This window comes from Sander lucioperca, chromosome 9, assembly GCF_008315115.2.
Source record: "Sander lucioperca isolate FBNREF2018 chromosome 9, SLUC_FBN_1.2, whole genome shotgun sequence".
Taxonomy (NCBI): Eukaryota; Metazoa; Chordata; class Actinopteri; order Perciformes; family Percidae; genus Sander; species Sander lucioperca.
In genome coordinates this window covers 8579837-8597552 of record NC_050181.1, presented here as the reverse complement: position 1 = coordinate 8597552, position 17716 = coordinate 8579837, and the positions used below count along the sequence as shown (strand labels likewise).

The 17716-nt window shown below is 39.9% G+C and overlaps 1 protein-coding gene across 1 annotated transcript in view; it reads right to left on the bottom strand.

Annotated features, from left to right (window-relative positions):
- The window catches only part of egfra (epidermal growth factor receptor a (erythroblastic leukemia viral (v-erb-b) oncogene homolog, avian)), a 43001-nt gene extending 29623 nt beyond the window's left edge, over window positions 1-13378 (bottom strand). The window contains exon 1 of the mRNA XM_031294461.2: window positions 13108-13378. Within this exon, the coding sequence (XP_031150321.1) occupies window positions 13108-13186 (79 nt within the window). The 5' untranslated portion in view covers window positions 13187-13378. The remainder of the gene's footprint in view (window positions 1-13107) is intronic.
- Window positions 13379-17716: the final 4338 nt, after the last annotated feature.

Genomic DNA, 17716 nt, shown 5'->3' with positions numbered 1-17716 from the left:
TACAGAGACACAGAGGGGCTTTTGCACAACCTACAGTAAGGCCTGGCTGCTTTGCATCAGTCATCAAAGGCATCAGGCTTGGCAGGCTAGACCCTTTTCCTCACTATCAGCTACATTGCTGAAGGACCCTGGCCAATCGGTGTATGAGCCAGGATACAAAACCTTTCCAACATTATCCAATGTTATTCAATGTCCAACCAAGAGAAAAATGAGGAACATTGTCCAGTTACTAGTTAAATAGTAGACAAAAAGTACTACAAACTTTAATGGAATAACTACCTTTATATTGGGGTGTTGTGACAGAAAGGTTCCTTCTTCACCTTGGAAATAATAGTTGGCAAGTACAGCTACAAATCCTGATTCTCATTTCGGATGTTTTTCAATCGACCAACAGATGCCAAGCATTTATAACCCAGAATAAATCTTGGACACTTCAGATGACTTTCTTGGAAGCATTAAACATTAGCGCTTAAAAAGTACACAAAATGCTAACTTACCAAGCCAGAAGAAAGAAAGAAAGAAAGAAGAAAAGGAAAAGGTAATTTTCCCCTGCCAGTCTAACACGCATATTTCAAATACTCTCTGCTTGACTGTTTAATGAAATCAAGTTCTGTGGATTGTTTACTGTACATGTCCTTTGACCCAAAAACCCAATTAGATCTTGAGTATTTTTAATCTCTTGGAAAATCGTATGGGTGCCTGATTATTGAAATAATACCAGGATAAAAACTAAACAAGTGCATTCATATTAAAAAATCTCATTGCCTTCTAATCAGCTCAGGAAAAGGATGTTAATGCGGTGGATATACTGCAGGTCCAGAGGGCTAATCCTTACTGCTTGGCACTAGTCCAACTATGCACTCCAGGGTATTTCTACCAGGGAACCCATTCTCCACCTAGCTACAAAGCTATCAAGCTGAAGTGGTTTGTTATGAAAATGAAAGGAGAGTAGAAGATAATAATCATTTATCAATGATGCTTTAAGTGTCATGGGGCTGTAATATGATGCAATGCATGGGAATATACTTATAATATATGGCCTTCACTAATGGTTTAGTGGGCTATAAGGCAATAAAAGGGTCAGTTCCACCTTTTTCTAAGGAGGGAAACATTGCAGGTGAAGCAAGCAGAATTCCTTCTCTTTACAGGCCTCTGGCTTCAATTATGAAAACGTGGTAATGAAAATGTTCAGCTCAAAGTCCAACCAGGAAATTAATTCTGAGCTCAGCGAAGCATGTGGGTAGTTGAAACTTACTAGGCAATTAGAAAAGGTACTACAGAAAGCGTGTTGTGTTTAAAGCACATTATGTTTTAGTGCTCTGGGAGTTAAACAAATTACAGATCAACTCTGTAGCTAAGCCTTGCCACAGCTACAATATTATGAACAATGCTGTCATCTTGTCTATAAATGACTTGGTTGAAATATGTTTTACAACGCTGATGAAATCCCTGAGAGGTGATATTGGCTTGTAAAATATTGGAACCATGGTGAGAGAAGGGCTGACATCTTTTCCTTTTCTAACACACCCCACCACAATACACTGTCAGCAGCCCTATCATCATTGTCGTCGTAATTCAGACAGCTATGTCATGAGGAGGGACGTCTGTTATTTGCTTGCCAGAATTACTACACTGGTCTATGAGGAGATTACTTGTTGGTGTCTTTTTTGTTGATGAGTTCTTGAAGAGACAAACCTTTGACATGTAGAAAATATCTAATCAAGCATTTATAGAGCACTTTTTTAGCCACACTAGCAGCATGGCTCTAGAGATGGCAATGTCCGTCGGCTGGTTGGTTGGTCCACCACTTTAGTCCAGACTGAAATATCTCAACATCTATTGGATTAATTGCAACAGAGAATTGCTGCAGATAAGATGAATTCTAATGAATTTGAACAAACTGTTTACTTATACATTGAAATATTTTTATCTGTTTAGTTTGGAATTCAATTTTCCACAGACATTCATGGTTCCCAGGGGGTAAATCCTACCGACTTTGGTCATTCCCTGACTTTTCCACTAGTGCCACCATGAGGTGGTTTTGTGTTAAATGTCTCCACAACTCTTGCATAGCCATGAAATTTGGTGAAGACATTAACACTCTCCTCAAGATGAATTGTGATAACTTTAGGAATCCTTAAGATTTCATTACATTACATCAGTTCAAATTTGTCAAATACTTTATGACCACATACCTACAAAATTAATGATATCCCCATCAGCCTTAGCTGTACTTTGTGTTTAGTGCTAATTAGCAAATGTCAGCTTGCTGGCATGCTAAATTAAGATGAACATGGTAAACATTATACCTGCTAGCATGTTAGCATTGTCATTGAGAGCATTTTAGAATGTTGAAGTTAGCATTTAACTCCAAGAACTGCTATTCCTAAGTGCAGCCTCACAGATCAGCTAGCAAGGCTGTAGACTTTGTAGAATTTGTGTGTAGGATTAGATGCTAAATGGATTATCTTACCCATGCAGCCTTCACTTTTAGCATACAGGGATGCCTTTCTCATCACTGTTGACACAGGGCTGTAAAGTCATGTCTACATGGCAAGTTAAGGTCAAGGAAGACAGATAAGCCTGTGTCAAAGAAGACAACAAAGTCCTGAATAAAGAACCCTTTGTCCAAAGACTTGGGGTTTCTGCTGGGAAGGAGACATTGATTCAAGTTCGGTCTACACATGAGCCACAGGGCTGGATGAGAGCTGATTTGTCTCATGCACTTTCCTTTTTTTTTTTGTGTATGTTTTTTTGTCATGCGTGTTGTCTCATTATCTTTTTTGGCAACCCACCCACTATGTATATTGGCTAATTTTCAGCCATATTAACATTTTCTATAGGAGACACTCCTGTTAGGAAGCTAGGGGAGCTTCCCACAATAGGCACACTGTAAGTAGAGAATTCAAGCTTTGCACTCTGCAACTTGTCAATACCAGGCCCATTCAAAGATGTGACAGGGGGTCTAGACTAGACGAAACCTGGAGGCAATACAGGTATCAGTTAACAAGTACACATAGGTGTGATTGGCAAAGGACAAAAAAGCAGGAAAATATACGGCGCACCCATGACGCTGCGACAGCCCCCCCCTCATTTTAAAAAAAAAAATAAACCATTAAATGGCACTTTCTGGAGAGTTTTGTGCAAAGAAATGGAGAAATTGAGTCTTACATGATATGTAGGTATTAGGGCATTTAGCATTTACATTACTGTTAATCAGTCATCACTTGATCACACATTGCACTACCTTGTTATAATATAAATAATAATAGTGCCACATGAAGAGACAGCATATGACAGTAGCAACAGCTGAGAAGATTTGGGTCTGTGGTGACCAGGTCCACCTCACACAAACTTCCTTCTCCTATTCTCTCTCCTTACTACGACACCCACACCCACACCCACACACACCCACCCACACCAGCCCACATTACCACGCCCATGCAGCCCCACCCACGGACATTTATGGATTTTTAAACATTTAATGTAACTGGCAAACAATGCTTTCTACTTTTTAAAGAGCACACGTTTATAACAAATTTTTATTTATGCCGTTTGTATGCTGTTACTGTCATTCTCTACAGTATGTAGGTATGTAGTATGTATGTTGTCACTGTCTGTTCAATTGTCCATGTTTCTCTCTGTTGACACTGTACATATTAAGTTATAACTCTAACTCTGCAATTTAAATGTTTTTAATGGCTGTCTGTGATTATACTTCAGGGTTTTTCCTTGCTCAGAATTTGTCTTTGCGGGAACACACAAAACAGGGGGGGGAGGGGGTCTGGGGGTCCTCCCCCAGGAAATTCTGAGGGTAAAAGACTTCAATTCCTGCATTCTGATACATTTTTAGGCACCAATTTATGGTAAAAATGTCAATATTTATTGCAAGGAAATCACAAAATTCTGGTGGCAGGTAACAATTTAAAATACAAAATATAATGGAATATTATTATATTCAGTAGTCCAGTAAGGAGGCTTTCACATCCGGGACATGGGCCGGATACAACAACACTTGACCCTAAAGTCCAGTTGTTTGTAGGATTGACTTAGGCTACTTAATCAGTGATGTTGAATATAGCCTAGAGTGTAACGGACCACCACAGTTCATACATACATGTGAACCGCGGATTAATTGCAGAGTTTAACCTACATAGTGTAAAACTACTACGTGAATGGGGCACAGCAGAAAGACAGAGCAGAGCGACGCTGCTTGTTCAGGGTTTTCATGTGTACTCCTATAGGCCTACACTTCGCATCAGGCGTTAAAACCAACTGTACCGAATTAGACTACTATTTAACGCGAGACGTTTTTAACCGCTAATAAAACTGTCTCAATTTAATACTGATGCCGTCGGACGGCCGCGCGGACAGACAGCAGTCGGAGTTCTGGCAGAGCTCGGCGCCGGTCAGCAGCGGCTTCTCACTGTACAGCCGGTCCCCCAGAGCAGCATGATCACCGGGAGGGTCCAGCCTGAACCCTGCAAACAGAGATCCCGTTTGAAGGTGACATGATTGATTTTGACTGAACGTCTCAATTTAAGTAACCTCTGATCGGGTCGTAGCAAATTAAGTAGCTACACTAAGTTTAAGATTAGGTGTTGGTCATTCTCAACACCTTTCTACCCCCCCCCACACACACACACACACACACACACACACACACACTATAGGCATACAATCAACTCTGGACTCTGTGCTGCTGCCAGCCTGTGTAACATACGTTACTCACCATCGATCGACTGTTAGCTTCAGCTGGCTAACGTTAGCTGTCAACCTTTTTCTCTGTTAGCTTCGACCGACTGACGGCTCGCCCAGCACATCTTTTCACTGTAGAGTTCTTTTAGCCATGTTTCCCGGCTCAACACTAAGTTAGTGTGGGCCACTACCTTTCTGCACTGCCGAAAATGGTGCTCCTAAAATATCCCTCACTGCAACTTCTCAACGTCATCTGCTACGTCGCTTCAGCTTGCATTGCCAACATAAAATAAAAATATTGTCCCGTTGTCGGCTTCAGCTAAGAAGATAGTTCGCCCCCACACGTCCAAAATTCTTGTTCAAATAACCTTCCGCAACGATTGCAGGCTCTTTGGTGGAGCTCTGCTTTGAATGAAGTTACATCGTGACAAATTAATGGACCACTTGCGGAGTGATATGAAGACATGAGTCAGAGGCACAAAAAACGTTGACAGCAGTGACCGGTCATTATGTTTACCAATACCCCCGACCTGTGCCTTGCGACACCCCCCCCCAAAAGGATTTGCATGATTTACGAGAGCTTCATTTTCAGGTCAGAAAAGCCGGATTTCCGGAATTATCCGGAAGAATCACACCCCTGAGTACATGTCTGTAGATGTTCTGTAAAGCAAGTTTCCTATTTTCCTATGCATGTACAGTGCAAATCAAATCAGCAAGTTAACAAACCATTCTTCTCTTAATGCATTCAAGTGTCCCTCAAAGCAAGATAAAAGGTTACCATCACTGAACTTGTTTGTATTTCCATTGCAGAGGAAACAGTATATGGCAGAGTCCACAAACACTTAACAAGGCAAAAACCTTCTATTAAACTAGGTATTACTCGCCACCACTGTATTTTCAAAACTGGAAAGTCACATACTGTACAATAGGTCTTGATTGACACTCTACCACACCTTTGCAATGAAGCATGTAATGCCTTAATAACACTGGCAAAGAAAATACTACTACTACTACTACAACATAAGTAGTCAATCGCTGAAAACTAAGCCTGCTCAGGGTTACCTTGAATGGCATATATATAATTATGAATTTAATCAATGAACTAGACAGTTTTTCATGTGAAGATATTCACCCTTAACCCTGAGTGAAGTAGCTACTCAGCTGCAGTAAATTCAAGTCAACTAAAACAATTTTACGTCAATGTCAGTCACACTGTTTTCATTGTTTACAGGTATAAGCGTGGAAAAGCTAAACATTTAAGCAACAGACTAGACCAGAGCCAATTCAAACTAATGGAAAATAGCCTAACCCTCCAGATTAAAGCTGTATAAGAGCTCATACATCCTTTTAATCAGGATGTGAGGCAGGAACCCCCCTCCCACCATTCTTTACACTGCAAAAATGATTACAAATTAAACATCCTGGATCTCCATCCCAATTGCTTTTGACAAATGCAGGAATTCATTTACAAAAATTGGATAAATGTACCATAACGTTCCACAAGATCCATGCCACTAACAGTGAGTCACAGCTTAAAATGCACCATTTAGTTTACTAGGCTAATGGACCACACAGGAAGAGGCTAAATGCTATTAGGGGAAGCACGTTTCAGAGATCAGCCACCACCCTTCAACCAATGCTTTCTTCAGAAATATTGTGAGATGGAGATATGTTTGTGAAGCTATTGTTCCCTTCCCTGTAGGGGATTCCTCCTTTGGGCAATGACTGTTTAAAACAATGCTCTTCAGAATGACCTTTAGGTCATTAGAGAAGATGCCACACCTACAGAAGGTCTATGGTATAATGCGGAGAGACTTTCATCTCCAATTTGAATGCCAAAGTGAAGCAACACCAACTAGAAATAACAGACTGAGGCATTTTGGATGAGTGATTAAGGGAGGAAATGAATACAAAAGTCAAAGATCTCACCCTGTCCCTCTGATGGGTTTGTTTGTGTATCCTCGACTTTCCTGTTTTCTCCCTTTTGTAGCAATTCTTCCTTTAAACTATGCACCATGCCTGTCCATCTCTTTGACATCTCTTACATTTGCATTGTGACACAGAGATCCATACAGGCCAGTACTGAATACAAATACAAAACCTTATTTATTTGCAAGGAAAAAAGGCCCCAGACTATACCTGTTATCTAAACTGAACTGAGTTGCAAATGTCTTGAGGGCCTTCAGAGCAATGGTTTTCATCCAAGCTGAAAGCCTCCAGGATGGAAACATGTTCGGTGCCCACTTTCCATCTTTACCTTCACTATTAGAGCTGACTTACAGTTTCAGCAGTTCCAGCCTTACATGACACATTCAAAAACTGCTTTGTCAAACACATGAAAAACAAGTAATTCATTCACAGCAGAAATCATTTGGTAAGAAATGTTTCAGTTGCTGCAACAGGTATAAAGTGTGTGCGTTGGCAAACATCTACCAACCAGCCAAACCAAAAGAGAACATTATTTTCACCCCTACATTGAGCTAAAAATAAGTCAAGCATTTGTGTTCATTTACTATTTTTCTGAGGTTATCAGTCCACTGTGACCTAAAATTTGTTTACAGGTGTACATCCTGTAAACATACAGTACAGATAAAAAATGAAATGAGGGAATACATCAATGTTTCTATGAGGATGCTTAATATACTATGCATTTAACTAACTAATCAATTAATCTCTAATCAATTAGACTCTTTCCTTGACTTCTTGATTGTTTGGTTGCCATTTTCTGACCAACAGTCACAAACCTAATGATATTTAATGTACTATAACATAAGACAAAGAAAAGTTTAATCTTGTGTCAATGGATTTTTCAGCTTTTGTTTTATTTCTGTCAGGTCCATAACGTCAAGAACAACACAGACAATGAAAGCTTTAAGAATTTATTGAATAAATTATGAATTAAATTTGGTGATATGGCTCTGTTCAGAGGAGTCCCCTGACCTTTCATGAGCACCATGAAAAAGCAGAGAGTCAGGGGACAGCAGCAGCATTAGGGGACGCTCACACAGTTTAATACTGGGAGAGGTAAACTATTCCCCCATATGAACAGAGCAGCAACAATGACATAGAAGCAAATGCCACGTTATACACGACAAGGTGGAGCAGGGGAGGAGGTGGGTAGCAAAAAGCGAGCAGCAAGCATTTGGAGCAAACTAAAGCAACAGTAGGAAGAAGCTAAAGTAGCAGCATTTAGGAGCAGCTAAGGCAGCAAGCAGAAGGAGCTAACTGAATCAGCTTAAGTAGCGCGCCCTGTTGAGTGTAGCCATTTAGCAGCGAGGGGAGTGACCAGCTGATCAGCTGCTGCAACTTAGCTGATGCAGATCAGCTGATGAGACCGTGTTGTTGACCAATAGCGGTTAGCAGCGTCTTGACTACCTGTCCTGCCAGAACTGACGCTCAATTTATACAAATGTGTGTTGGTTTCATTCTTTTTCCAATTTGACAGTTGAGACACTTTGAAAAACACAAATGATCTATCAATATATTGTACATTCCAAACAAAATTAGAAGTAACAGTGAGTCATGTTTTTCCAAAGATAAGGTCTTTTTTCCATCAACCAGGTGCTCAAAACATTACAGCAAAACAATGAAATCATATTGAATTATATAGAATTAGAATTATATAGAATAGAGAATTATAATTAGCCCCTCACTTCTATACTTCTACATCGATATCGATATCCTGTAGGAGATAGACATACATAGAAAGGCTTAATAACTCATTTGGAGCTGCAGCCTCTTTTCCCTTTTAACACAACACTGCAGCTAATGAGATGGGAAGATAGCAGAAGGCATTTTTTCCAACCTGAATTCCTGGGTCTCTTTCCACTGGAGACGCCATGCACAGCCATTGGCTCATGGAAAGGCCATAAATGCAGCAGATCACTTCGTTACCATGTACAAACAATGGACGCAAATCAGTTCAATGAGTAACCACATTCACTCACTTATTCCATGCTAAGTTCTCAGTGGATGTATACAAACTACAGAACGGATTTTAGTAGCTGCAGTCACAAAACAATAAACACTGGTTTACTTTGAATGAGAGGCCAAAAAAGAAGAGATTTTATTAATTAAAAACAGTGACATAGAAGGGAGTATTTCTTAACTTATTAAATATTCATGGCAGATGTGAGAACAATACATGATAGTTTATTGTTTGTGGTTTGTTTAAACTGAAAAGCAGTGATACCAGACATGTAATTTACCAGATTTTAGGGCTACACAATAGATTTATTGTATTTAGATGTGTCTCTATGGTTAAAAGTAAAAAGAAGAACAAAAGTTACTTCACTTCTGTGTTTCCTCTGGATGACATACACGTCTAGCCTCGGGTGCGTCTGCTCCACGGCACAGATCTCGGTTGCTCTACAAAAGTATCAGTGCTGCCAGATAACCTGCCCTCTACAGAGGCACTATTGTCCCAGAGTGAAACCAAAATCCTACACCTCACTAGCAGCTCTCTAAAATCTCTACCACTCAGACATGGTGCAGTTTATCAAAGGGAGGGAGGGCGGCAAGAAATGATCCTCCAGCTCCCACGGCCCACACCAAAAAGTAATATTTCGAACAATGGCTGCAGCAGATGGAAGTCTGGGAAGGTCATCAGAAGACCAGCAAGACACAGCAGCAGCAGCACTAGTAGTAGCACCAGGGCCACTCCAGACCATAAAACGCAGACTAGAGATTCTAGGATTACACAGGATCATAACATATACTTCACTACAGACATCCATCTAATCCCAGAGAGTGGGCTTTAATGAAAAGAAAAGGCCTGGTTTTCTGAAAGTGATGGAAAAAATTGATGACTGAGGAGCAAACCTGGCTTGTGAGATTCCCAACACAACACAGAGGGAAAAGCACTTACTCAGGATGCTGAAATGCACTGCAGGAGTGAAATTTTGTCATGATTCAGCTCCATTTTTGCAGGTGTGCAAGCATATTTAAATGCAGAAATGATGGAGCTGGACTTCACCTATATACTGTGTATATATATATATATATATATATATATATATATATATATATATATTATCTTCCAATCTCAGTCTGTCGAGAACTTGAATAAGCCATTAACTCTGAAAAAGCATATTGATATTTAAGCAGATTTATCCTGTGCCCAAAGCAAGCTGGGGAGCCTCGCATTAAGGATTAAGGATTTAGCCGTCGACATGCCCCTGAGATTAGTTTGATCTTTCACAGGTTAACTCATAGCCCAGTTAGAGGGGCTCTCAGGCAGGTTCACATTATATCTGTGTACTTTGGCAGCTTGGAAAAGCAATCATTCTACATTAAAAGGTAGAAGAAATATCAGTGTATAATAAAACATTGTATCATCACCTCTTCAGTAGGCTACAACTCCAGATACAAGCAGGAGTCCAATTGATTCTGAGACCATTTAGCATTTCATCTGGGAAATAAATCACTACAGTTATTATTTGTAGTTGGCTGCTGGGTGAAGGTGTGGGCATTATTTATAACCTCCCTACAGATGATGACTGTTAATAAACTGAACATGCCAGCGTGCGGGACGAGGAGCTTTTCTATTATTTTGCAAGTCTTGTCTGAGTAACAAGTGGATTTCCCCATTGTGGGATGAATAAAGTATTATCTAATCTAAAGACCACAAAAACCATCATGCACTGGCCTGGGAGCGAAGGACTGACAGGTGGGATTCCTGTGGGACAGGCTGCTTGCTGTCAGGTGCATTAGCAAATCTCCAATTCATAACAGTACTTCGACTAGGAGTGGGCTAAATGACCATGTGGTAAATAATTTGCTTCCGATTATCATGCAATACCTTTGGGCATTCATCTTTGATTGGCAAAAAACACATTTGATATCATTGGGTACAGCAGTTTTTAAAACTTTGTCAACTGTTATAAATGTCTGCAGAAGCGTTCCCCTTAGTTACACCTGTCAAGTTTTCCATCCTCACACAGCACGCACATGCAGTTTACAGCGATAACTGCGACACATTTAACACTCAAAATTCCCAAGAGATCACCCAAACACAGAACAATATGCACCAGGGGGTTTATTTTTCACCAAAATAATCTCCATCAATTTGAAGTTTTTCTCAACTTGAAATTATTTTGCCACTTCCCAGTGTAAACAGCTGACCAGATGCTCTCACTTGCTTCCTAGCAACACAAACACTTTCAGGTCAAACAGACTCTACTAATATAGATCCAACAGTAGTCCACTCCTGAAAACCATGTATCTCCCAGTTTGGTGATTTCAGAATAAATCAAAGGATTACATGTTCCTTTGTGGGCTGAGAAAAGTATCCTTCTTCTTAAGGATTATGAAACCAATTCAAACCCCTTAGGATTATCTCATAAATGCATGGTCGTTGTTTATTTTGAGTTCATGGATAAACCAACTGCAAACTGGACAGGCCATTGAACTGGATGGCACAACCCCATGAACATGTTGTGGAAGCCTCCAGCTATTCTTTCTTTAATCAATAACAAAAATGTATGTGTTTATCAAGATGTAAAACAACCCAAATATCCAAGCATTTGTTTTTTTGGCTGTTTCAGTTTGGAGTTTTGATGACGTAACAATGCAATTGGAGTTTGACATCTTGTTCAAATCAAGTTTTGACTAGTATGCTATTATACTGTGTGCTTGGAATACACGTGTGACACATAGAAACATCTGTCTTAGCCCCTGGCCAAAAACAAAAACAACAACAGCTTAAACTGTCAGACCATATGGCAGAGCTCACATTTCCCGGGAAATGGAAATGAACAGTAATTAAACCAAATTGTACTGCATACCGTAACTATCATTACAGCTGCTCATTTCTTCTTGGGTCTTCATACAATTCTAAAATCCTTTTTTACTGTGGGAGACTTGCTGCAGCGTGAAATGTGTGCTGCTAGTTTGTTTAGAAGCCCAGAAATATTTAGGGACTCTGTCTTTTTGGCTCACAAACACTTCTGATTTGTTATGGTTCTTTGAAAACCGGCACTGGTTGTTACTTGTTGGAGCAGACGGGAAAGATGCAACTTACACGTGTGCAGCCGGCACCCGAACACACTGTGCTCATCTGCTTCTAAGGAGGAACAACAGTGCAACGAGTGGACAATGATGAATCATGAGAGGAAGTTAAAGTCATTAGGGAGTAAAGTGATACTTCTGGTCACTTTCTCCCCTGACATCTGTCCGTTATTATGAGGTCTGGTCACTCAAACTACATGTGGAATATATTTAAATATAAATATGTTTTTAATCTTACTCTACCATTTAATTTAGCCACTGAGATGCAGGGTCTTTCCTGTGCTTATTTTCCAGCCAGATCTGTGTCAAATATTGCCTCTGCCTACAGTGAGGTGAGACTGACATGTCAGCTATTAAAAAAATAAATAAAAGATACTGTAGCAAGAAAGCACTGAAGTAACAGTCAAAACACTGCCATGTCATTAAACAAAAATAAGATTTCTGTGACCTTTACTTCAGGGCCAAAAGAAAGCACTAATATAAAGGAGAGCAAGAAAAACCAGGAAGCCTGGTTTCTGCTACTATAGCACTTGTTTTCATACTTTCATCAGCCTCACTCCATACCACACTTTCCAGACTCTCTCTGCTTTACATCATTTGTGCAATTAGAATGAAGTGACTGTCTTCACATTTTGATCTAATTTTAAGGATCAGATCCAAACTGGGCACATGCGCCAGTATTTTTTTTTAATTATGTAAGAGGATGCTCAAAATATATATTTTAAAAAATGAATACATGTAAACAGCTGAGTGGGCAACAGAGGGAAATCTTAAATGAGGAAAACATAGCAAGGTTTTGTGTATAGGAAATAGGCCTTGTTAGTGGATGCATCAAAGAGCTTTTAGTGTTTCAAGGTGACAGCATCGTTCTATTTTTGCCTATAAATAGGCCAAACACTGCATATAGACAAAGATCCTCACTCTGCTCACAAACAGATCAAATATATTACAAATAAAAGGGGGGAAATAAAAAAAATAAAGCACCACGCCAGTAAATAGCACAATCCGCATCCCTTCCCTGCAGCATCTTCATCAATGTGGTGCAAATGTGCGTACTTGGGTCATTGCCACGCGTATTTGCGCAGTTTTCTACTCGGCCAATTCATTTGAAGTTTTTCGCAACACACACGCCATCGTATTCCTTATCAATAACTATCCAGCGTTGACACTGGACGCTCAACTTTGTTAGAGCCTCACTGTAACTTTTACCAGGTCACAAGCTGAACCGCGAGACGGTGACAAACTTTTTCTCCCACGCTGGATCAAGTTTCTCTGCGGCTTCTTGAGCGGTCTGTGATTTCTGTGAGATTTATGGAAATGTCGGAAAGGCAAAGAGGAAAACGAAAACCTGCTTAGCATTACAGCCCCGCCACGTACATGTTGTAATAGCTCCCCACATACCTTTCCTTTCCGCCAGAACACAGCAGCCCAAGCAGAGCAGAGAGGTGAGACTGATCCACTTCACAAAACGGGTGGCCATCGTGTTTTTGAAGCTCCCGGTGAGAAGGTGTCATTCCATGCCAACAACACGCGATATACCGCTTTATCAAAACTGGAAAATCTTTTTTTTCTCGTTTAGTAAAAGACTTTTCTTTCTCTGGGAAACTCAAACTTTGACAGCTCCTCCTCCTCGCAGATATCTCCAGCAGTCCGAGCTCGTGCAGCGAGGACAAACTACTGGCTGCTCTGACGTCAGCAAGAGGGAGGATGCGCCTCTCAAACTGCTCAGGTAGCCTAGGTAGAGGCAGTGATGGTTTTTAGAAAGACAATGTGCACACTGTTGTGTAGTAGCACTACTTTCGGGAAATGGTCTGCAGAATGGAAAAGTACACATAACGAAAACAACAACAAAAACACAGGTAGGCCTATAGTTATTTATTGCTGTCAATCCCAAACTACTAGCCTACTCCCAATGATACAGTGATTAAACGCTGGATAAACATCCTATAGTGAAAACACTGGTCTTTTACCTTGAAATCATTCAACTTAGATACAGTGAGTTGGGTGGCGGATGAGATGGGGAGACCCTCCCTCCCTATAATTACCTCAAACATATATTTGGCATTCCTGTTCTGCAATTTCTTGGTATTCAGCTGATATGCTGATATGGATATTATGCAAAAAGCTATATCGGCTGATATTTATAAGTCTAGCTCCAGTACTCTACACTAGTCCAAGTTGGGAGTTTAACACTCAATATAATAATAATAAATTGAATTTATATAGCGCTTTTCAAGGACTCAAAGTCACTTGCCATGAATTACTTAATGAACACAAAAAAACATGAATATTAGCTCTTTCTTTGCAGTTAGAAAGGTATATTAAATGTGTTTTACTGGGTTTCCTTCTCTTCCTGCTTTTAATGCTCTTATAGTTTAGAGTGAGTGGGTGGCAGTTGCCCTTGGCATAATGATCTGATGATATTTCTATAGGGAATTAGGCTTTTGATGCGACTTTGCCCCTGTTAGTATGAAAAGGAAAACAAAATAATGAGGTTTAACTAAGATTAACTAATAACACTAACGATGGCTCAGTTCCATTAAGTGTCCCGTAAGTCATTAAGCCAGTAAGTGAGCATGTGCAATATCAGGACCCTGGAACAGGCAATTGGAGTGGAATCATTTTAATATTATTAATTCCACCTGTGCTTTTTCTGCTATATGTCATGATGAAATATTTGCTGTGAAAAAAAGCCGATTTGATGTTATTCAGACAATGATGCTCTGTGAGGACTGGTCGAGTCTATGTACTGCAAGGCCTGAAACAACACAAAAATCTGAGATCACCACATATGATCTGAGATGAAGCTCTACGAATGACGATGAGTGATGCTGAGCGTTATCAAAAACTGTGGCCAGAGGTACAGGGTCATTTTTACAGACAAATGACTACTTTTTGTTTATTTGTACACACTTATACATACACACACACACACACACACACACACACACACACACACACAAAATCTCATGTAAGTGTCCCTCAGGTGAACACCTATAAATTAAAGAAATTATAATGATGAGTCATCTGGGACATTTCATTTAATTTGGCCTATAACAGCTAAGCCCAACAGTAAGTTCTGGCATCTTAAAATCACCCTTTCACCCTTATTTATTTAGTTGTTTGTTAGTTTAGTTTATTAGTATATTTAACAGGGGCCATGCACAACACAAATGTAGAGCCAGAGTTAGCTATATAGCTCATTTGCATATGCAGTCCCTGTGAAGATGTGCATGCATGAAAGACAGCCCTCAGTATCAGAGTCAGTATCAGAGTCATACAGATGTTTAATGGACAAAACGTCTAGACCGTTGACAGAGTGTCCGTCTGATTGGAGTCGAGTCTAATTGGATGTCAAGATGCTTGAATGTGTTTGTTGTTGTATACCAATCAGACTCTATGGGGACAGGAGTGATAGAAATCATTTCTCACACTGGGGTTTATTTCATTACCGCAGCCTAATGGCTCAGCAAATCGTCTTTGGTTGTACTGTTGGAGGAAGAGGTTATTGTGTTGGGTGAAATTATGACCATTTTCCTTGAGGAGAAATTACTTAATGTTAGGCTAACGTTTCATAGGAGACGGCACAGCAAGCTATTTTCATTGTGCTGTGGATGTGATGCAACTGCCAGTTTGACTTTTCTCAGAATGGTCATTGGGAAATCCATGGCCTTTGTCATTTTGGTTAGTCAGGGGGAAAGTGGTAACTGAAGTAGCTCCATTGAGTGAAAACATTTTTTCCCTTCACAAGGTTAGTCACTATTAAATAGTTCAAGTCTCATAAAGAGGAACAAGAGAGGTCAAATATTGCAGTTTTACTTTTAGTGAAAATCAAATTTCCGCTTCGTTTTAGGGTCATATATTTGAATATACTCATGGGGTCTGTTTTAAATGTTTTGGAACCAAGGCTTGCCACGCACTGAGCCACAACGGAGGCACATAACAAGAAAAAATAGGTCAAGAAATCACCTTGGCTTCTCACCAGCGGCCAATTTCTACACCGCTGGTCAACATCTCAATTATGAAATGTTCCACAGTAAGAAAGAAAGAAATCCTAGTTGTAAGTGTTTTATATCGCCATCCATCACAGTCATGGGGCTCTGTGCGTTTTGCACAGGCAGAGCCTCACACCACAGCTGTCTGTCAGCCAAGCAGAAACACTAAACAAACAGAGAATAATGGCCAGACCACTGGGGATTCAAAAAAGAGACAAGAAAAAGAAAAAAAGAACCAGGGAGAGAGAAGAAGAAAGAGCGAGAGGAGAGATGACAGCTACTGGCTGGCAAAGTATTGTTTGTACATGTCCCACCTTGCAATATTTTCACATTTTCCATCTCTTATGTTCAGTACCTGAGGGACATTTTGGATTAGCAGTATATGCTAATTACTGCAGCTCATATTTGAGTTATTTCAGATACAGTAAAAGCCAAACAGATAATGTTTACACAAGCAGTCTTGTGGTTCAGTGAGGCAGAAAGGCTACGCGACTGTGTTGTGAGGGGAGACGACTCGTCCTGAAGGTCTGAAGTCTGATCTGCATGACAGGGCCCAGATGGACCAGCAACATCTCAGTACATTTCTGAAGAAGAAAAACCTGGACGGGAAAGTACCAACCCCCACTAACAACATGACCATTTGTGAGTGTCTTGTATATACTGTAGTAGAGATGAGCTGCAGAAGCAAGAAACATATGTGATCATATAGGATTCAATGTCACCCAGAGGCACAACATCTGCTGCATCCACCCAAACAGGCATCACACTAGTGTATCTAAAATGAATATCAGCCATGAGAATAAGTAGGGCTGGGGCAACGTCATATCACAATAATAGTTATCATGATTTTGAAAAATTGTTTAATAATAATAAATAATAAAACATTTTGGGACCTTTAATCCATTGTGATACTTTCTGATTTTTCTTCAACTGAATTTGCTGTCTTGCATCTGAACTCAACTCAACACTATTTATACGCCTCTCTCATAGAAATCAAATTGATTTTACCATTTTATTTCTATGGGCTCTCTACACATGACACAGTTGATCAAAAGTGTTCTACAGCCCAGACAGAACAAAAGAAAGGAGGAGAAGAAGAAGAAAACCATTAGCATACAACAAACTTTTTGTATCAAAACTATATTGATCCTAATAACTTCATGGATCATAAATCTTTTTGTATATCATTATTATTATTTTGTTATGCAATTCATCTGAGAAGTACTTGGCAAAAGTAGGCTATTTAATTATTGCCCAAAGAACAAATAGTACAACATATCTAAAGCCTGGAAGAATGTCAAAACCTTTATGCAAATCCACAAAACTGTAGGTTATATTGAGTGAAATTGCTTCCAAAAGTAATCAAATTAAATGTTTAATTTCAGATGTCCTTTTTGTGAATCTCTGCACTATTTTAGGCACTTGTCATGGCTGCCATATCTCTGACATGTGATATAAGACATGGATTAGATGTGCCTGAATCCTTAAAAGCTTTAATAATAGCTTTCTAAATCCTGTTTTCAGCGGTATGGCTGAAGAGCCTCAGGCGATCAGAACAAACTGTCAAGTACCAATTAATTAGGTTTAATTAAGAAGCCAGTGAGATTACCTTGTATCTCACCATCTGCCCCCGTAAAGGAAATTCTCCTTCAGCTAAACTTAAATAGTATAGGCAAATATTTGAATGGATAAATGAATTGTTTTGTGATAGAGAGTACACACATGCACACACACGCGAGTGCACACACACACACACACACACACACACACACACACACACACACACACACACACACTTTGTTTTCTCTTCCTATGAAGAACGATTAAATGTGCATATCTTATTGCTCTGTGTTTTACCGTTTCCTGAAGAGGCCCCTGGTCTTTGGCTATGAGCCATCTTCACTTGCCAGAGCATGTGGTCTCCATGGCAGCCCATTGGGTTACACAGTAAACACCTCAAAGTAAATGAATGAACCTGTTTTAATCCAATAGGAATCCCTTTCTCAACTTCTCAA